The sequence below is a fragment of the Dromaius novaehollandiae genome, chromosome 12 (genome assembly GCF_036370855.1).
Source record: "Dromaius novaehollandiae isolate bDroNov1 chromosome 12, bDroNov1.hap1, whole genome shotgun sequence".
Lineage (NCBI taxonomy): Eukaryota > Metazoa > Chordata > Aves > Casuariiformes > Dromaiidae > Dromaius > Dromaius novaehollandiae.
Window position 1 is genome coordinate 26,860,815 of NC_088109.1, and position 20,386 is coordinate 26,881,200.

At 42.5% G+C, this 20,386-nt stretch overlaps 2 protein-coding genes across 2 annotated transcripts; one reads left to right on the top strand and one right to left on the bottom strand.

The window, feature by feature from the left end:
• The first annotated feature begins 22 nt into the window (after positions 1-22).
• On the top strand, positions 23-17,388 carry RBSN (rabenosyn, RAB effector). The gene is made up of 12 exons (XM_064519278.1): positions 23-180; positions 713-995; positions 3,707-3,847; positions 5,720-5,820; positions 6,471-6,516; positions 6,612-6,773; positions 7,636-7,877; positions 8,695-8,765; positions 11,569-11,655; positions 12,158-12,260; positions 12,690-12,764; positions 13,738-17,388. The coding sequence occupies exons 2-12, from the start codon at positions 833-835 to the stop codon at positions 14,878-14,880; spliced, it is 2,334 nt and encodes a 777-aa protein (XP_064375348.1). The 5' UTR covers positions 23-180; positions 713-832; the 3' UTR covers positions 14,881-17,388.
• On the bottom strand, positions 12,687-19,930 carry MRPS25 (mitochondrial ribosomal protein S25). The gene is made up of 4 exons (XM_026099678.2): positions 19,565-19,930; positions 19,377-19,483; positions 18,932-19,019; positions 12,687-18,758 (listed from the first exon to the last, which is right to left on the bottom strand). The coding sequence occupies exons 1-4, from the start codon at positions 19,696-19,698 to the stop codon at positions 18,566-18,568; spliced, it is 522 nt and encodes a 173-aa protein (XP_025955463.1). The 5' UTR covers positions 19,699-19,930; the 3' UTR covers positions 12,687-18,565.
• Positions 19,931-20,386: the final 456 nt, after the last annotated feature.

Below are 20,386 nucleotides of genomic sequence, written 5' to 3' on the forward strand. Positions count from 1 at the left end.
GCAGTCCCGGATGAGCCCCGCCCCCGCCCATTGATAGCTCGGCGCTCCGCCGCTCCCGCAGGCGGGATTCCGGGCGGCCGCCCTGCCGCTGGAGACACGCGCGTCCGCGAGCCGAGGCGACGCCGCGCCCGGCCGGGGCTGGGCCCGCCCCGCGCTGGCAGCGCCCCTGTGCGCCCTACGGTGAGGGGGCGCCCCCGCGCCCGGCGCCAGCGCGAAGCCCCGCCCCGCCCCGCCCCTTCCCGGCCGCCCCTCCGCGCCGCCGGGGGCCGCGAGCCTGCGCGCCCCGCGCGAGGAGTCGTCTGCGCCTGCGCCGCCCCGCCCCGCGCGAGGAGTCGTCTGCGCCTGCGCCGCCCCGGCGCGCCCCGCCCCGCGCGAGGAGTCGTCTGCGCCTGCGCCGCCGCCCCGCCCTGGCGCGCCCCGCGCGGGGAGTCGTCTGCGCCGCCGCCCCGCGCCCCCCTTCTCCCCCCCCCCCCCCCGGCCCTTGCGGCGTCGCGTCCCCGCCCGGGCGCTGCGGCTCGGGCCGTGGTTCTCCCGGCGCGGCGCTGTCCGGCCCCGCCAAGCCGAGGCGCGGGCAAGGGCCGCGCGCTCCCGCTGCTGCGGGCGGCCTCCCCGGGCCGCCGGGAGAGCGCCCCCCCGCCGGGTGCTGCGGCCCTGCCCCGGCGGCTCCGGGGAGCCGCTCGCTGAGCTGCGCCTGCCGCCCGGTTTCTCCCAGGTTGCTGCGCGCACGAAGGGCCATGGCGCCTCCGCGCTGCTCGTCCGCGCCCCGCTGCCCGGCCCGGCCCGTGCTGGAGGTCAGGAAGAAGCCGCTGTCCCGCGAGTGACTCCAGGCGTCATGGCATCCGGCTGCCCGCCTCCCTTCGGCGACCCGGGGGAGATGAGGGAGGGCTTCCTGTGCCCCCTGTGCCTGAAGGACCTTCAGTCTTTCTACCAGCTCCAGGCGCACTACGAAGAGGAGCACTCCAGTGAGGACAGAGACGTCAAAGGGCAGCTCAAAAGTAAGAGGCCTCACGGCCGCTTTGGTGCTTCTGTTTTGCCATGTAAAATTCCTGCTTGTGCCGCAAACTCTCTCAAAATGTCTTATGATAAAAAAATATTAACTGAAGTGAGCTGCAAGCGAGGCTCAGGATTCCATTTCTTAGTCAAAGCGCTTAAGCTAAGGCATAGTTATTACATTATTCTTGACTCACCGACTTTACTGATGTTTTAGAACTTACTTGCTGAAAGCAGGCACTCTAAAGGCCTGACTTCTCAGATGTCTGATTGTGTGCACTGGTCTTATTATTGGCCTTCTTTTTTCTCCTCTTTGGGCTTGGTTTGGTTTTTAACCTGAACCCTCTCAGATCTATACTCTAACCCAGATGAAATTCCAAGTGTTATCTGAAGAATTTGCAGAGTAGGGGTAATCTCTGGTACTTGCCAGGTACCAGTTCATTAATCCCTTGTTTTTGACGGTAAGGCAAAGTGTAAAGTTAAGGAAGGTTGGTGGTAGGAAAACATGGACGAGAACATGGGTGGAGGTGCTGGCTGAGGGAGGGCAGTAGATGCTGAGTATCCCAGAGCAACTTTCACTGGTGTTTGGAAAATCCCTTTGGATTCTTTTCAAGTAAAATACTGCTTCCCTGTTTTTTTCCTTTACCTACGCTGTGTCTTTAACTGGTGAGAAAAATGTGCAGAGAAGTGGGTAGTTTTCTGTGTTCCTTGCAAAAATCTTTTCATTTTTACTTTATAAGAGAGAGAGTGCCCTGGCAGTTTCGATTTTTACTTTTTTCCCTATGGGATTGATGGTGATTACTTCCAAGGGCTCTCTTCTAAGTGAAGTTCCTGTTTTTAATAACCTATCTTAAGAGTAGCACAACTGAATATTTTATAAGTCTTTAAGCTGCTTTCCATCAGTCTGGCTACTTCTTGGCTTTTAGCACTGTGCTCTTCTTGGACGGTGAAGGTAGACTGGTCAGTACTGCAGGCGTGTTCTCATCACGGGCACAGTGCTATAATACCTGAATCACAGATGCTTCAGTGGAGTGTTTAAACCAGAACAATGTGGTTTTCATTGCACTAAGAGGAAAGAAAACAACAACAACTTAGGCTTGGTAAGATTTCCCAAATGCTTTCTCTTATTTAACACAGAACACCTGCATTTTGATTTTGTTCTCTCTGTGGTGTTCTTTTCGTTTAAAGTAGTGTACTGTGCCTTCTCAGGCTGTCTTTGCTCTGTGTGTTTGAATAAAGGATATTGTTTTTATTTGCTTACTTTCTGTCCTAGTTATTTGTGTCAAACTCTACCCAATAAAGTCTCTCCTACACAGAAGGCCAACAAAACTATATATTTTCCTTAAACAAGGGACTAGTGTTCAAACTGTTTATCACAAGTAGTTACGTGATTTTGTGCCGAATTCAGAGTATCCTGATTGTGGAGCTATAAGGTGATTTCTCGTCATTTCATACTGAGGTACTTGTGTTTGATTTTTGTTACAAAAGACATTATGAAGTCTGCTTGAAAACCTTTTGTGTCTGTGGCAAAGCCATGAGGCATCACAAATTCTTTTTGTGTATGTCTCACTCCCAAAGTCCTTAGTGCAGATGTATTTCCTGTTTATATAGTGTAAGCCTCACCTAAGAAAGAAACGGCAGCGTTCAGCTGGCATTTGTCATGTTGGCTTGGGAGTACTTTGGGGAGAGATGGGAGGAGAAATCCTATTTCTGAGATGATGTTCCAATGCTGACAAAGCCCTTGCCAGCCTGATGGACACAGCTTTATTGAGAAGAGTGTTTTATTTCAGTGAGTGTCATTTTGTGAGGAAGCATCATTTCGGCAGCCGAAAAACTCGTTAGTAAGTATGATGCTTGCAGGAGGGGATCCTGCTGGCACAGCTGTAGTGACTGAAACTCTGGAACAGAGACGCTGATGTGGTTGAGGTGGAAGTTCTAGTGTTTTAGATACTAAATAAGGAAATTAGAGATCTGAAGGGACTTGATAACTCATGGTTCCCAGCACCGCGTCAGAAATCTTGATGTGTAAAAGACTTAATTCTAGGAGATATTGAATGTCTTTTGCAAGAAAATTAGCACCCTCAACTTCTGCTAGCTTCCAAAGAGGAACATAGCTGCAAGGGGGATAAAAGCTCTAAAGCTTCCAATTCCCCATCTTTCTTTTGGCCCGGTAGGCCGTCCTCCTCTCACTCGCATTCATACGCGATAATGGAATGGGCTGCATTAGTACTTGGGAAACTATCTAGATATACAAGCACACTGAAATTCTTAGTTTGCAGTTAGTGCAAAAATAGAGAAAAGAAAGTGCTGAGCATCCTTGAATCCTCAGAAAATCATTAGGAATGAAGAGCTGTTGTGTATGATGTCCCAGCATGGTATGGCTTGGGTCCCGTAAGTTAATGCTGCTTTAGTCAACAGCTTACGGTTTTCAGTAAAGTCCCTGAATGGTGTGCCTAAAACTACAGCTTTGTTATTAGGAGCTTAGTGCTACTTTATAACAGACAACAAACAGCGTTTCATATCGGCTCTGAACCATGCTCTGGTTCCAAACAGACCAGGTTATGTTTGTGTAAAATCAAAAATGTTAACAATAAACTTGTCATCAAGGAAAAAGACTTGTACTAAAAGATCAGAGGAGTATTCTATACTGGCTTCAAATGACAAATAGTCAGTGACTAACTGCCTAGTGCTTGATATGCAGGTCTGTCTTTTCCAGATCTAGTCCAGAAGGCCAAAAGAGCAAAGAAGAAATTGCTGAAACGAGAAGATGATCGAACTGATTCGGGGTCTCAGGAACGATATGAGTCATTTAGCTATGGTGGAGTAGATCCATACATGTGGGAGCCCCAAGAACTAGGTAAGAGAATTAGCGAGTGATACGCAGTGTGGATAACTTTTTTCTTTTAATTTTAATTGGGGAAAATGCTACAGTTTTGCTGAAGCTGCATGAAGAATGCCACAGTATGGGGTGATGGTTTGGATATGGTTTCTTGCACCCTACCTATGTTATATAGGGTGATTGGGAAACTGCAGGTAATGCAAAAAAACCTCGTAAACCCACACAAGGACCGCAGCTGACATTTGCAGCAAGATAGCTATGTTTGTGATATCATTGTGCCTGAGCTGTTGAGACCTGCTGGATACACGTGTTTACTTCTGTAGATCTAGCTTTGTCGAAATGTTCTGCAACCATCATTTGGCTTTTTACAAAACAGATAATCCACTAATCAGTAATTAAACTATAGCTATATAAAATCTCTGGCTTTTAGGTTATACTTAAAGTAGATGTTAGTTTATGTGCCTGATGGAAAGCTTGTCCCTTCATTTTAACTTTTTCACTTTTTTGCTTGGATTTAAAGTGTACATCATCTCTCATCAGAAAGAGGTTTTCTTTAATAAAAAATTAATTAAAAATTAATTTTAAAAAAATCAATAAAAAACTCAACTCTGGATGTAGATCTAAACTTTGCAGGTGTTCAAGAATATGTTGGCTGAGCCTGTAATTACAAATACTGCTACTAGAAATTGCACTTTACCATTACTGAACTATTAGTTATTTGCAGAGGAAGAAGAGGAGGCAGTACCATTACTGGTGAGTCCTGGGAAGGTTTTCCTTGTGCTGCTGCCAGATGGGGACTTAGTCCTGTGGGTCTGCCAGAGTCTGAGTTCTGTAGGTGATGGTACTTCTGACTTTGACTATTTCAGCAGTCTATTCAGCAATCATAATTATGAATATTAGCTAAGAATAAATTTAGGCTGTGAACTAGCAGAAGGCTTCTAAACATTAGAGAAAGGAAAACTGTTTCCTGATAGAAGTGGGGAAGATGAACCTTACTGATTTTAGGATGAGATTTGGTGGGTTTGTGAAAGGGACCTTGTGATGTGTGCAATAGCAGAGTGAACTCGGTTACCTAGAGGGGCCCCTCCATTCCTGTGAATTTGGCTTTGGAGGTTTTCTGCACATTTCATTAGAATGAGGAAGTGAGATCATCTTATATTCTTATAAACAGTTAGTATCAAACAGTAACGTCTGATTTTTCTGTCCTACCTGTCAAATTACAGAGGAAAAATTATTTTTGTATTTTGTCTGCAACTTTGATTTTTAGTATCTGGCTCATGTTATCCAGAAAAGGATCAAAACTCTACCTCAACATTGTTTTGAATTCTGTATTGTTCTTTTGTGTGCTCAGTAATCAGATTTATGTAAATCTGAACCATCAGCTAGGCTTTGATGCAGGCCCCTAAAGGTGGAAAGATGATCAGAAATCTGAAAGAAAAATTGCTGTTGTAGAGTCCTTAAATATTTATTGGATCTGCTTTCTCCCTTTGTTCCAGCTGTGGTCAAGAAACTATAGGGAGTTAGTCTTGAAAATACTACTAGTTGATAACGGCTTGCCAAATGTAACTTAGGCATGAAGGGGGAAATTTCTTCGTTGCAGGTGTTCTCTTTAACATAGTGCTTGTTGTGTTCTGTAATAGAAATAAAACACTGTTTATTGCTAACAAAGAGATAATGCTTTAGCCTGCATCTTGTATTCAGAGCAGCACCACAAAAAACCGGGATTCTAATGTGTTTTTAAAATTGCATTTGGACATGAGAAATAAACAGTGAAAAGAAGTGAATGCTGTCTTTCAAGGACCATTTAAGTGCATTTATGCCCATACAGAACCCCTGGATGACTCTGAAAACTGTGTCTCTCTCTCCCTCTCCCGCTCCCTCCCTCTCCAGGTGCTATGAGAAGCCATCTTTCTGATTTCAAGAAACACCGAGCAGCCAGGATTGATCACTATGTAGTTGAAGTTAATAAGTTAATAATCAGGTTAGAAAAGGTAAACTTGCTTCTTCTTGACAGTCCAGCCTTCTGAATGTTTCCTAGGTATAAAATCATCTTTTTGTATAAGGAGTATCATTTATCTAGTTACGCACTTTTTATAAAGGACAGTGACCTATGACTCTCTTTTCACACATTACTTTTTTCCCTTTTTTTCTTTGTGCACTGTGCTTTGTCTGACCCTGTACCAGGGATATGGGTTTTGTTTGTTTGCGCTCTTTTGAAGCTGAAGATGTGCTTCCATGTGCTTCAGGAACCATCTGCTCTCTGTATATTTTCTCTGTTTTACTTTAAGTTTCTCTATAATGTTTTCCTTATGATTCTTCCAGCTTCTTATTCTTCCTAATTTACCACTTATCTGTTTTACTTAGATTTTTTGCTCAGATGCAGTAATGATGGATGCTGTAAGAATTATGTCCAAAATGCTCTGATTTGTGTAGGTTTGGCAGTCGTTGTTCAGCACTACTTACATGAATAGTGCTTTAGAAATAAATTAAAAAAAGTTATAGGGATCTCATGTAAAACACAGATTATTTTAATTGTACTTAACAGGACATTATCAAGGTTGAGAGTCCTAGCTTTAAAAAAATGCCTTTTTTCCTCCCAAAATACAATTTCTTCGAATGTGTGTTATTTATCTTCTTTTAGCTTACATCGTTTGACAGAGCAAACACAGAGTCAGCTAAAATAAGAGGTAGGTATGAGCTTACCTGAACCGTTTGCCAGCTGAAGAATGCGTTTGATGAATATCTTATATTGTGTGTCTTCCCTCTCCCCACCTGATCACAGCTATAGAAAAGTCTGTTGTGCCTTGGGTCAGTGACCAGGATGTTCCATTCTGCCCAGACTGTGGCAATAAGTTCAGTATTCGAAACAGACGTCACCACTGCCGCCTTTGTGGGTCTATCATGTGCAAGAAATGCATGGAACTTGTCAGTCTTCCTTTGGCAAGTAAGTACAGTGGGTGGTGTTAATTCCTACTTTCCTTATCTCACTTGGGATGCTAGCTGTATCCTGGCTTTTTGCCACTAGAACCAAGCTGATGAAAATATTTTGCTTGTGTGGAAAACTCCTCCTTAATGGTTTGTTTAATTCCACGCAGGCACTTGTCTGCACAACAGATGTTGTTAACAATAAGAGGAATGATTTCTCCATTCTTTGTTCTTTCTTCAGATTTTTGGAAGTGTTACATAACAGAGTCAGTAGAAGTAGTAGTATCCAATATATAATTAATCTTTGTCTTATTCTACTAATTACCATAACTATGAAGGTGTTATCTTTTGGAATCGTAACTGCCAAGGTTCTTCTCATTTAAGGCTGTTGTGGCTATTTCCCATCTTTTCCATGGTTGTCTAAATGCTGACATTAAGGAAATTCAGCCATAAACCTTTAAGAAGCCCTACCAACTTTAATTTCCTCCTCTTGAGCATTAATGAGGAAACTATTTTCTGTGGAAATAAATGCTGTTAATTGGGCTCTTTGGAGAGTTGAAGCGCAAAACCTGGAAAGTGTTACTACTTCTGTTCTTTCATGCCTTATTCTATAGCCATGCAAGCTCCAACATGAGACTGCTTCTAGGTATTAGCAAAGTAGGAGGTTCCCAGCTGCTTCTGGGTTGCAGCAGGATTTAAAGACCCAAGTTCTGACTTGTAGTCCAGATTCCCAGCATGTCTTCCAGCAAACTGTTTCAACTTGTTTTTCGCCTATTACCTGGCTGTAAAGCTTCTGTTAAAGTGCAATTCATTTGTATTAGTGTTCGTAAAATCTGTTGGCTTCTCCAGTCACTGTAAAATTACCTGTATGTGACCTTCAGGCAAACTCACCAGTGCCAGCAAAGAGGCCTTGGGTTCTCATACTAGCCCGAACTCCTCACCTAATAGTGTCCATGGCTCCCGCCGTGGCAGCATTAGCAGCATAAGCAGCGTGAGCTCAGTTCTGGATGAGAAAGATGATGACAGGATCCGTTGTTGTCAGCACTGCAAAGACACCCTGCTCAAAAGAGAACAACAGATTGATGAGAAAGAATACACCCCAGAGATTGTGAAACTCTATGAGGTAAATCAAACTCCTTGCTGTTTTTCGTCCTTGGTGAATACATCTGTAGTTGTTATTACTTGACTTCTGGCTTGCCCTCTCATACCAGCCTCTGAATTTATAGCTTGTTTATTATTCATTTGTGTGAGAATGGAGTCTATTGGATGTTCATGCCATCTAATAAAGATACATATGAAATGATGGAGCCAGTTGCTATATAGTATTTATATCCCCCATTAACTTAAATCCTCATTTTAGGATCTGTCTTCATTCTCATCATCTAGAGATAATAGTTCTGAGATGCCTCTCAAAATTGTGAACTTTGTTCACTGAGATTGTTCAGAACACTTAAACCAATGGCATGCTGTGCACTTTGTTAATGGGCTGCAGGAAATAGAGGACTTGATGTTTTTAGTACCGTTTGTCCACATGCTGGTGGCAAAATACTTTTTTGAACCATCTAAATTAAGAGCATTGAACACTTTGTATACAAATATACTTTGAAAACACTTACTGTCAGTTGTCAGGTATCTTCAGCAGAGTCTGCAAAACACCCAAGCTAGTACTGCTGGACAGCTTCTAGTCTTAATTTCAGAAAACCAAGAGATTCCCAAGTCATCTATTAAAACAGCTTCTGAATTCGAAGTTCATCGTGCAGGAGTACAGAGACTCCTTGTGTTCTGAGGATAGCTGGAGGGCTTTGTGATCTCGAATGGCAAGACAGCTTTCATCACTGTTAACTTTGAGTGTGCACAGGCAGCACATGAAAAGTTTATGACGGCAGGTTCTTGCATTAGTGTTTTAATTCAAGTTCTTTTTTATACTTTTTTTAAACAAGAAACTCCGACTGTGCATGGAGAAGGTTGACCAGAAAGCCCCTGAATACATAAGGATGGCAGAATCACTAAAGTAAGACCCGTTTGCTAATTGTGTTTATGAATATGATGCACTTTTCCTCCCTCAAAGTGGGGGAAGGAGTAAGGAAGCAGTGTGATAAGGCTACAAGGTTATAAGAAAAACTGGTATTAGATTCTGTGTTTTTTACCTAGCCAAGTACCTATCCAAAAACTAATAAATGGCCTTGTTCATTAAAGCAAGTCTTAAAGCTTGCAAGTATTATCCTGGTGATGAATTATTAATTGATTATGCCAAAGTTTTGGTACATATTTTGGGGGCCTGAATTAGCAATGTTTTATTTTCACAAACAGGTAACAAAGGTGGAGATAACTGATAAAGGTGATGCTCTAAGTTTCTAGAGTGGGAGAAATGTGAGTCTTAGCAGTCGTTAAAAATACATCCTCTGATTTAAGTGTGGTCAGAATTTCACATTATAGACCTGCATGTTATTAGGAGGTGATTACCATAGGTATTATAATCACCTGCTAGAAGACTTACCATATTGGTTAAAAGCAATATAAGCCTGCTACATGTCACTAATATTAAAGATGTAATTGTACAAAAGTAATGAAGGCTAGAGAGAAAAGTAATACATTTCTTGGCTATAAAAAAAAATATATAGTCAGTATTTGTGATGTTGCTGAAATAGGCGGATTTTGAGGAGTTTCTGAAGGCAGAGAAGAAGCTGTATAGCGAATGGATTTGAGGAAACTGTTCCAAAGGAGAGGCAAAGTAGGGTACTATGGAAAATTTTCCTTTTTGTCTTGCATTCTTAGTATTTAAAATATATTTTCAAACATGATCTCAAACTTCAGAAGACAAGTAGTGTGTGTAAGTCAATGAATTGTGGATGCACTTATCACTCAGATCATCACTCCTCTCCACCTTGCTGTGTTTGATCACCTCATGAAGATCACTAGAATCTGCTCTTGAAAGGATTGTAACAACAATCACACCTTGCATTTCTGTACAGCCTTTCAAAAAATGCGAGTGTTCTTACATGTTTTCCCTACTTCACACCTTCAAAATTAAAGAAGTCAGACGAATTAATTCAGGGGCTCCTTCTCTCATTTAGATTTTACTTATTTGTATTTGTGGTTGGATTTACTATGTAGCTCTATATTATTCCTATAGAGGCACATACTGAATATAAGGTATGGTCACTGATGACTAGGCAGACCCATTATGGATTTTAGTTTTGCAAATTAAGAGATAAATAGCAACACACTATCCTTGGTGTGACACTTTCTTTGTTTATTCTTACATGGGTGATTGTGTTTGCTAAACTGCAGTTTAGTAGCACTTGAAATGTCTATTGGATGCTTTTCAAAGTAATACTGAATTGATTATTAATAGCAGCAGTAGCAGAGAAGTTTTTTGTTTTGTTTTAACCTCTTCGTGGTGAGATGTCACCATCCTACTTTGCCATGTCATCTTTGCAAAAAAGTATGATGCTACAATTTTTGGCGTATTATCACATGAGCCTTTTAGAAACGGCTGTAGCAGGATATTACTGCCCTTAGCTGGATGGTGTGGCTCCAAGTAGTGCCACAGCAAAGGATTATTTGACTGTTTCTCCTCTGTTCTTCTCTAAAGCAAGCCACCTCCATCTGGCAGTTGTTTCACATCTGGCTGGTTTGTGCTGTGCTACCGTGGATAAGCAGCACTCACGCAACATGCTGTGTGTCGTTTCTTGAGGTAGTACTCTGTAACTGGGGTAACTTAAATCTCTCCAGCTAGATCTCCAAGATGATGTCAGGTTATACTTCTGGCTTGCAGAGGAGAGAACTACACGCATTGGTCTGAGACATCATGAAATGAACTTTAACCAATATTCCTGTGCCAGTTCTTCAGATCTGATGGTTACATAATTGCTATGCTGTCACTTTTCTTAACAAAAACTGTTTTTTGTTAAGCACTCTTCCCAAAAGGAAGAAATAAGTTTAGAATGTGGAAAAAAAAACGCTAAACTGTGGTTGCTCTTTGTAATGACTTCAGGACAGCTGGTGTTATGCAGCTTAACAACTGAAACAAAATAAAAGTACAAATGTCCTGGATGATGGAAGTATGTATCGGACAAAATGAGCATCTTATTGGTGAAAATTAAAATTCCTGACTAGTACTCAGAAATCCTGGGATCATACGGATAGAGAAGTAACTTTTGAGAGCATGATCATTATTTTGTATATATGTGATGAAAAAGGAGGGGGAGGATTAAAAGCTGGTAGAGTCTTCCCTAGTAAATCCTAATTTGTAATCAATAAATACGAGATTCCCATAAACTGTGTATTATTGTGTTGTCATGTAGGGTTGTAGGCTTTTGTTTTCGGACAAAAAGTAGAGATAGCTATTTTACTATGTAATGGTATAGTTACTTAATTCAACCAGTTTTCCTTCCCACTCATTCTCCGTGGAGGGAAAAAATAATAAAAAACCCCCAAACACACAAAACAGATGCACACAAAACAGATACAATTGTAAAGTTGTGTATATTTTAGATTATTGACAGGGTGAGATTCTTGTATTGAAATAGTTTCTTCTATAACTGTAAATAATGAAATCATAAAATCTTACCATCTTCTGTGAAATGTTAGTGTTCACGAGTTGTTTGTAATTTTCCATTCTGTCAGAAAGAAAGGGTTTTTTAACACAATGAGCTTGAAATAAAATAATCATTGTAAAGGGTTAGCTATTCTTATATCTGTGGTGTTTTAGTCGTCTTGGGATAACTTTTAGTGTGGTATGTATTGTTAGTTGGATGCATGACATAATAAAGTTGCTTTTTTTTTTTTTTTTTTTTTTTTTCCCTTCTCAGTGCTGGGGAGATGACCTATAATCTTGAACATGCTAATGACTTGAGGGTGGAGATTCAAAAAGTGTATGAGTTGATAGATGCTTTAAGGTAAAGGAAGATTTCTTGCTCGCTTTCTCACTCTACGTATCATAACAATAAAGCACATTTGGAAAATTTCCTCTTCCAGCAGAGCTTGGGCCGTATCTCTTTCTCTTATGACTCTTCTGTAATTTTTCTTAGCTGTGGGGCCCCATGTTTTTATAGCATCTACCTACTTATTCATAAGGATAATGAACTTTTCTGCTCAATTGTAAAGAGAATGTTGAAAGGGAGATACTGTTCCTATGTGCCATCATTTTCTGCTTTCTTTTCCAGCCTTAAAAATCCTGCATTCCGCTGCAGTGAAAATAACTAAGCACAGCGGAAGCAAAGTTTTAAAAAAGAAGCATAGTTCTAAAAAGCATTAGAACTTGTAACACTCAGAATGATTTACCTAAAAGGACAACAGAAAATTTTCATCTGAAGTTGTCTCCATTCCTCCCCCTTTCTGTTGAATTTTCCCTGGCGCGTGTTCTTGAACTGATGAGCTTGCATGTTTGTCTTAATTCAGTAAGAAGATTTTGAGTCTGGGCTTGCATGAAGAGCCCCAACCCCATCCTAAAATACTGCAACTTCAAAGAATGATAAGATACTCAGCGACGCTTTTTGTTCAGGTAAATGGAGCGTATGTTATGAGCTGAATATGAATTTTATATAGTGTTCTCTTTGCTAGGTATCCCCACGGTTTGAAACTATTTGACAGGATGCTTAGCTCTACACATTTTCTGCAGGTCCTCTAAGGACTTAAGGTAGCTTTAAATGAGCTAGCTCAAATAAAGATAATGTAGTCAGAGCATTATCAAGTTTGGGGATGAAAGAGAAAGCACGCTTCGCATCTTGGCTTTGTGCCTCTTGCTGAGGTCTTAACCTAGCTAGCGATATAGTTATGGCAGCAAAGCTGTGCTTGGGTACAGCTAAAGACTTGCAGCAGTGACTGAAGTTTTGTTTGCCTGTGGTTTTGTCTCAGTGGTATTTGTTTTTGAGTACTTGAAGATTGGCTGAATGCCTGCAAGCAACACTATAAATACTTAAATTTTTGCCAGGAAAAACTCCTTGGTCTGATGTCCCTGCCAACCAAAGACCAGTATGAAGAGTTGAAGAAGAAAAGATTGCATATGGTAAGAAAAGTTAAGATCTATGCCATCTTTTATGGGGGCCTCCTACAAAGATGTAACTATATACACAATTCTGTTAGTTTGTGGGTTTGAAGTTTGTGTTGTGGAGCCCATTTGCACAAGTAGAGTTTGGAGACTTCATTAGGTCATAAAAGAGCACACATCTAGAATGAGGATGCCTCTTCAGAGAGAGGGTGGGGGTTTTGTTTGTTTTTCAGTTAGGAGGGAAGATATCATTAATTATACAGTAAATCAGCTTTATCTTAAGGTAGAAGCTGAGAAATAAGAATCTTGTTAAATTTTTTGGTACAGTTTCTTGAGGCAGGATGCATTTATATTCTCTAAAACTTGGTGATATATTGCATTCCATAATCTAATCATATTAATGACCTTTAACATTGTGTGATGCTCCATTACAGAAGTGTCTGCTATAGTCAGATGTGATTAGGTTACTATCCAAATCAATTTGAAACCATTTTTGGCACAGTTGCCTAGGCAATTTTTGCTCTATGTGCAGTACCATCACTGCTTCTGCTTGGCCTGAAGTTTGTATAGGCATATGTGATGGGATTTTGATAAGTATCTTCACAGATGAATGAAGAGAAGCATTTAGGTAGTACTGTGAAAACAGGCATTTTCTGCAGTGTGATGCTCACTTCTCTTTGAGTATATTTGTGTTGTGAGGCACACTTTTTCATGTTGGCCTGGAAGTGTACTCTAAGGTACTTACCAGGGAGATGTATTTCTGAAATTAAGAGAATCGCTTTAACTGAATTCCTTGCAAATACCTGTTGTGACTCTAGGGTCTCTTCTAAAGACTGGGGAAAGCATAAATGCATAAAGTAACCAAAAATGCTACCGATCCCTTTCAGTGGGGGCCAGCAATGTCTAATGTAGCTATCCTAACTTTTTGTAGCTATAGATATAAAAGTGGCATTTTTCAAGCTTATGGTGTTCTAAATGCTGACTGTCTTAGGTGGCTCTTGAAACGTGCAGAAAACAAGAGGAAAAGCAGAAAGATTTGATCTCCAGATCTGCAGCTGCAGTTAATGGTGACGCAACTCATCCGAAAAAAGGAACAGTAAGGAAATCCGAAGGCTGGTTACCCACATCTAGCATATCTCGAGAGAGAGAGATAGCAGACCCACTTCTTCAGCAGATTGACAATATCACATCCTTTATTAAGCAAGCAAAGGCAGCTAATCGGATAGATGAAGTCCATATGTTGCAAGAGAACCTGAGACAGCTTCAGGATGAGTATGATCAACAGCAGACTCAGAAAGCTATTGAGCTTTCTAAAAAACAGGCAGAAGAGGAAGAAATGCAGAGGGAGGAACTTCAGGTTCTTCGTGAAAAAGAGTGGGAAAGAGAACACCACAAAGTCATGTCTCAGCACTCAAGGACACGCTCCTTAGACTTCAGAGAAGTCAAGCAGCATCAGCATGAAGCCGAAAAAGAGAATCAGAACTTGATAGCACATGCATTGGATTTGGATATTACTCAGATCAAAAGGAACCCAAGTTTTAAAGCTCCTGTTGTTGAAGAGCTGCCAGCTAAAGAGCACTTGATCGTCCCGGTCAGACCCCAGAATGTCCCACGGTGTGATAGAGGCAAAGACCAAAATCAGACAGCATCTCTAAACCCCTTTGAAGATGATGCAGATACTCCTCAATTAGAGGAAGACCCTGCTAATCTATTTGCCAAAGGCGCTTCTCAAATGGCTTCTTTTTCTAACACAGCTTTGCAGAGTGACAAAAAGGAATATAATCCATTTGAAAATGATGAGGAGGATGAACAAACTAATGGAGCAGCCGTCAGTACTTCAAATCCCTTTGAAGAGGATGGAAATACATTTCAAAAGCCTGGGGACAGATGGAATTCTGGGAATCCATTTGAAGAGGGATCCTCTACCAATCCCTTTGAAGTGGACGATGACAATGAGCTCTCAGGAGAGGAGGTTATTGAGGAAGAACTGCTTCTCCAACAGATAGATAATATCAAAGCTTATATATTTGATGCCAAACATAGTGGACGAATGGATGAGGTGGAGGTATTGACAGAGAACTTGAAGGAATTGAAGCGCACGTTAGCAAAGCAGAAGGAGAAATCAAACTGCTGAGGCAGCAACAGGGTCATGTAATGATTGTTTTAAGTCCACTGTTTAAACATGTGAAGGTGGAGCAGATAATTGTAAAGAGGAATATAGGTTATGAGAGGGAATTGTAGAATCTTGAGTTTTACGCACTTTCATTTAGGCATTTCCACTACTACTCAGTCTTGGGGAATGAAAATTGAGGAATGCTGGCATGCTGCTGGTCTTGAACACTTTTAGTAAGAAATTATTTTAAAATAATTTGTTACAGTCTTTTTTATGCTGACTGGTCTTATCATGTGCTTATTTCGGTCAAAATGGTTGAGTGCTAATTGGGAATCACAATTTGGAAATGGTCGCAAGGTTGTCTTGTCATCTTTCCTTCTCCTTTCTGTCACAGAATTATTGTAGTAGTTGTAGTATTGGCCTTTCAAAAGGAGACCAAAACTTTTCTGAAGTTTCTGTGCCTCAGGTATCCTCTGATAACAACAGTGCAGGTGTTACAGGCTAACTTAATTGCCTTAATGTGTTAAGCCGTTAAAAGGCTACTGATTCTTTGAGCTGCAGGATATTACAGGCTGCAGATGAATTCTGTGCAATGCTAATACATAAAAGGGACTTCAAGACTATAAAAAGAACTTGAAAACTGATCTCATATGAGTAACTCTTCTGTGTTTATAAAAATTCCCAGGTAAACTTTGGAGGCTGCCTTTTCATCGCTTCTAGCTTCCCAGATGCTCTGGGCACAGGTTACAGGGTAATAAAGCAAGCTATGCCATGGTCAGAGACCTGCTTGTGTGGGAACGAGTATTTAAACACTCATTTCCAGCAAAAAGAGCATCAGGCTAGTACCACTTCAAAACATAGTATCAAGGGTAACCTTCCAATTCCTAGTTATCTGATGGAACCTGCACATTCCTTCGTATTCTCTGGGTGACAGAATGATCATGTTTCCAGTATCCGTGAGACTGGAACCCTCTGTGCTTAGCATTCAAGGAAAAGAAATCTTGTTTACAAGGGAAAGCTGAAGTGCCACTAAACTGGAATTCTGTGGAAGTTGGAGGACAAAGTCTGTGGCTGTGATAGTACCAAAAGGCAGTTCTATTTTATATTTAATTCCTCTTAGAAGAAACTATAAGCATGTCTGTCTTAAATAAGCAGCTCCAAATCAAGAGCCTTGCTTATGGTTTGTGATCCAGGGTATGACTGTGGGTGAAGGTCAGTGCCTGTGATGCACAAGGGCTTAGAGCTGGGCATCTGAAGATTAGTATCTAAAAATGTAGGATCACTTCAGTGACAGGTGAGCCTGCATCTTTGCAAAACACTGAGCCTGAGCTGCTTTGATTTTTGTCCTTGAAAGTCAGAGCCCCATCATCAGACATCAGTGTTTGAAAGGGTGATGGGGAGGGGTTAGCCTAAAGGGTGTACTTATTTAAAGTTGAAATAGAGGAAAATCGGGCAGATCACACTATATAGCACTAATACCATTAGGCTTACTCAGGAGTGCAAACTCTTATGGAATGGGACATTGCTTTTAACTATGCCTCTGATAATACATGAATAGCATAGCTATAGTCCAAGCATTGGATAGGATTTTAGACACAAAACAGTTGTACTACCTAAACAGTAGGAACTGTAGTTTTATTTTGTTGTTAATAAGCGGACGTAGGGACTTCTAGAATTTCCATAAAAATTCATATCCTCACTTAGTGACACTAATAACTGATCAAAATAACTTAGAGCAGACACTTAAGGACAACTGACCTTCATACTAGTAGCCTAAGTCTGAAGCTGTAAGGTATGCAGAACTGGTTGTCTTGATTAAAGGCAAATTCCTAACGCTTTTATACTGAAATATCTTTAATTACAGATCAGTGAGCCCTTGAGTGTTATTTTGCACTAAGTGAAATGAAGAACAGAGGACTCTGATTTGTAAACAGAGAGAACTCAACTACTGAACGGTGGCACGAGGTTTATGAAGGCAGCAGGAATATGTGTTAACAAAGCTAATCTTAATCCCTGGAATTTTTTGTTTTAAAAGAACTACTATAAAATAGTTATTTAAGACAGATCTGTTTGCTAGTCAAGAAAATTATTCCCTGCATTATATCTCAGAACATCTTTTGGTCTCAACATGAAACGAATATTTCAGTGGCTTCAGCTTGTACATTAAAAAGTGTTTGTTTTTTTTCCCCTTGTTGCAAATATCCTGCCTTGTTTATATTTTACAGTCTAATACACTAATAAATTATCCTTATTGTATATGTAATAATTTTTACAAGCAGATAAAAGACTAGCATACCTCATGATCTTTGTCAGTGTTAAGTGATATACTAGACATCTAACATTAAAGTCATAAGACTCCAAAGGGAAAACCTTATGCTGGTATTTGGACTGCTGTGGAACTTACAAGGCACAATAAAATGAAGACATCTTAACTATAAAGCTAAGTAACTAGCATTGACATTTGTTAAAATTGCATGCACTACTCTGGAAACTTTGTAAGAGACGAAATAAAATAACATGTTTATTTTGTGCTGTTTATGTCAGTGATCATTTTTAAAGCAGGCTTGGATCAGGGCAAAATCTTATATTCAACTATTAGCTGAGAAATGCTGAAACATTCTTACTATAATTCAAGCATATAAGGTAGTTGCACAAACCACCCAGTCAGGCTAATTCCAAGCACTATAATACTGTCTGTAGTAGTTCTATACTGTATCAGTATAGGTTAATTGGTGACATAGAAGTCTGGTGAGGTAGAAGTCTAACTTTAGAAGTTATGATCTGAAGTTTTGCGTGTGGGGTTTCTGTGTGTGTGTGTGTGTGTGCGCACATGCAGGATATTTGAGGGAAGGTACACAGCATCATTGGAGTCTGAAGCATAATGGACTTGGCTAGAATTTACTTAAGTTGATAAAACCTCTAAATACAGTTTCCGTAAGCATGATTGTTGAAGAATCAGTCTGTTTCTGAGATTGTCTTCATTTTTAAAAGAATAGTTTAAAACAAAATTTCGGGAGGATAATAAAGATAACTATAGAGCACACGTTTCAAATACTAAATTTAAAAATTCCTCTTTACTGCTGATACAGTATTCTTCATTTTATCAATGCCTCTCAAAGCTGCAGTGTGAACTGCAAAGGTTTTACTGTTTTTAAAAATGAGACTTTTAACTGTTTGTGCATGGTAACTACATCAGTTTAATAAGAAAACTCAGCACTTACTTTCAGCCTGGGATTATGTTACGATTTAGCTGTGTTCCTTTATTACAAGACAGAGCAGCAGGAACATGTTTAGACTGCCTTTAAATCTTTGGAATTCTAGGGCTAAATTAACTTTTTTAGCTTATTTTCTCCATCTCATAGCAAACATGACAGTGTTTTTGAATTTATAAAGTGATGTGACCATATGGAAGTAGGCATGAGTAGGAAACAGGACTCTGGTCATACCATTTTCCTTCTTGCTTTCAGCACAGTTGACTGCAATGCTTTTTAAAACTAGCACAAATAATTTTTTTTAACTTAGATTTATTTAAGAATATTTTTCACTTGAATTATTCTAGTTGTAGCTGGGTGAAGAATTATGAAGCAAGGATGTCTATATTATATAAGCTTACTTTTTCCTTCTTCCAGGAGCTGATACTGCTGTCTCTCACTGAAGCACCTTTATCATCCAACCGTGAAGGAACACAACTGCCTGACTTGAGGTATCAGGCTGATGCTTCATTTTTCATAGCAGCTTTGTATTTGCCCCTCATTTCTTTGGGCAGTGGTACAAAAGCAGGGCAGGGAACTTGCCCTTCTATTTCACACATACACTCGCGCAGATGGTATTTCTTGGGACCAAAAGTTCCAGGATGTGATAGTTTTTTTCTTTCTTTTTCCTCTTTTTCGAGTGTGTCTCTTTAAAAAACAAAACAAAAAACAAAAGAGATCCATTCGTTACTATCAGAAGACTGAATGGCAGCAGTCCTTCTCCTGCCAGCTCCCAATTTACCGGAACGATGGACTTTAGCTAGCTACAGGTTCTCTTCTCCATGCCTGTATTATGACATACTCTCGACTGTGTTACTTACTTGCTTTTCCCCAAGATTTTTTTAATGTGCTCTGTTATCTCCTTGTTGGTTTTATCTTCTACGTCGACCAAAACTTGTTCTCCGGTGTCTGCCAGAAAAATGTGTCAGTGTGTGGGAAGGGTGAGTGCCTGGCAGCCCCTTCCCGCTCTGCAGCAGCCGGGGGGGCTCTCGGGCACGGGGCACGCAACTGACGTTAACGTGCAGCCCTCAGAGGCAGAGTGATCCCCCAGGACGCCTCTGTGCTGGAGCGCGGCCGAACGGCTCCGGCCAGCGCAGCTCCCCGCCGGCTGCGCTCCGGGGGGGGGGCACAGACGCCTCCCGAAGGGGACGGTGCTTCTCTGCCCACAGGGTCGGGGGCCCCGGCGGCGCCGCGGGGAGGGGGAGGCCCAAACCACGCCGCCGCCCGACCGCGCCGCTCGGGCCGGGCCGGGCCGGCGGCACCTACCGAGGTAGAAGCGGAGGAAGGGCGAGGGCGTCATGTTCCTGAAGAGCATGATCTGCACCCAGGGGTTCTTGTACTGGATCTGCGGGATGGTGAAGAACACAAACCTCCTGGGGGGGGAAAAGAAAACGCTGAGCAAGGCGCGACCGCTGCCGGCCGCCGGGGCCGCCGCCGGGCGCCGCGCCGCTCACCTCGCCCCCTCGCTGAGCTCCCCCGCCGTGTTGTAGTTCACCGTCATCACCTTCACCGCGCTCTTGAAGATGACGTCGCCCTGGCTGAGGTACTGCAGCGTCCGCCGGACGGGGAACCGGCCCTTCATCGGCATGGCGGCCGCCGCGCGCGCCGCGGAAATGGCGGCCGGCACCGCCCCGCGCGGGGCCGCGGGACCTGCAGTTCCCGCCGCGGCGGGCGGGGGCGGCCGGGCGGCTCCCGGCAGCCGCAACCCGCGGGACGGAGAGGCGCCCCTGCTCCCGCCGCCGCGCCGGCCCCTCCGCTCACCGCCCCCCGCCCGGCGTCGCGCCGGCCCCGCTCCCTCAGCCCGGGCCCCGCCCCCAGCCCGGCCCCGCCCCCCAGCCCGAGCCCCGCCCCTCGCCCGGCCCCGCCCCCCAGCCCGGGCCCCGCCCCGCGTCGGGCGCGGAGCTCGCGGTACTGCGCCACCTGCCGGCGGCGGCGCCTTGCAGAGAGGCACGAGGTTGGTGGCTATTAGAAGTTGGCCTGTTCAACAGTGGGCTGCACAGGGTTTTTTGTTTTTGTTTGTTTTTGTTTGTTTTTGTTTGTTTTCTGTGAGGAAGAAAAACCGTCTATTGACAGTTTGTTACACCATATAACCACACAGAGGTATTCCTTCGTTATGGCGGGCGCTAAGCTGTAACCTGTCACGACTGCAAGACCGCCACGGCCGTCCTTGCACTGTCCCTGCGCTCTCGGCTGTTGTCTGGCACGGCACATGGGGCTGCAGGGACCGCGTGCCTGATGCGTCTTTTAAAGGAAGGCAAAACAAAGAAAACCTTTAC

What these genes read in the sequence shown, in the direction of transcription:
- RBSN (XM_064519278.1), top strand. Translation starts at nt 833, where the DNA reads ATGGCATCCGGCTGCCCGCCTCCCTTCGGCGACCCGGGGGAGATGAGG. An exon ending in AGAGTCAGCTAAAATAAGAG is followed by an intron (nt 6,517 to 6,611) that starts GTAGGTATGAGC and finishes ACCTGATCACAG; the next exon opens with CTATAGAAAAGTCTGTTGTG. An exon ending in AGAAGAAAAGATTGCATATG is followed by an intron (nt 12,765 to 13,737) that starts GTAAGAAAAGTT and finishes TGACTGTCTTAG; the next exon opens with GTGGCTCTTGAAACGTGCAG.
- MRPS25 (XM_026099678.2), bottom strand. Translation starts at nt 19,698, where the DNA reads ATGCCGATGAAGGGCCGGTTCCCCGTCCGGCGGACGCTGCAGTACCTC. An exon ending in CTTCCTCCGCTTCTACCTCG is followed by an intron (nt 19,020 to 19,376) that starts GTAGGTGCCGCC and finishes TTTTTCTGGCAG; the next exon opens with ACACCGGAGAACAAGTTTTG. An exon ending in AAAATCTTGGGGAAAAGCAA is followed by an intron (nt 18,759 to 18,931) that starts GTAAGTAACACA and finishes TGTTTTTTAAAG; the next exon opens with AGACACACTCGAAAAAGAGG.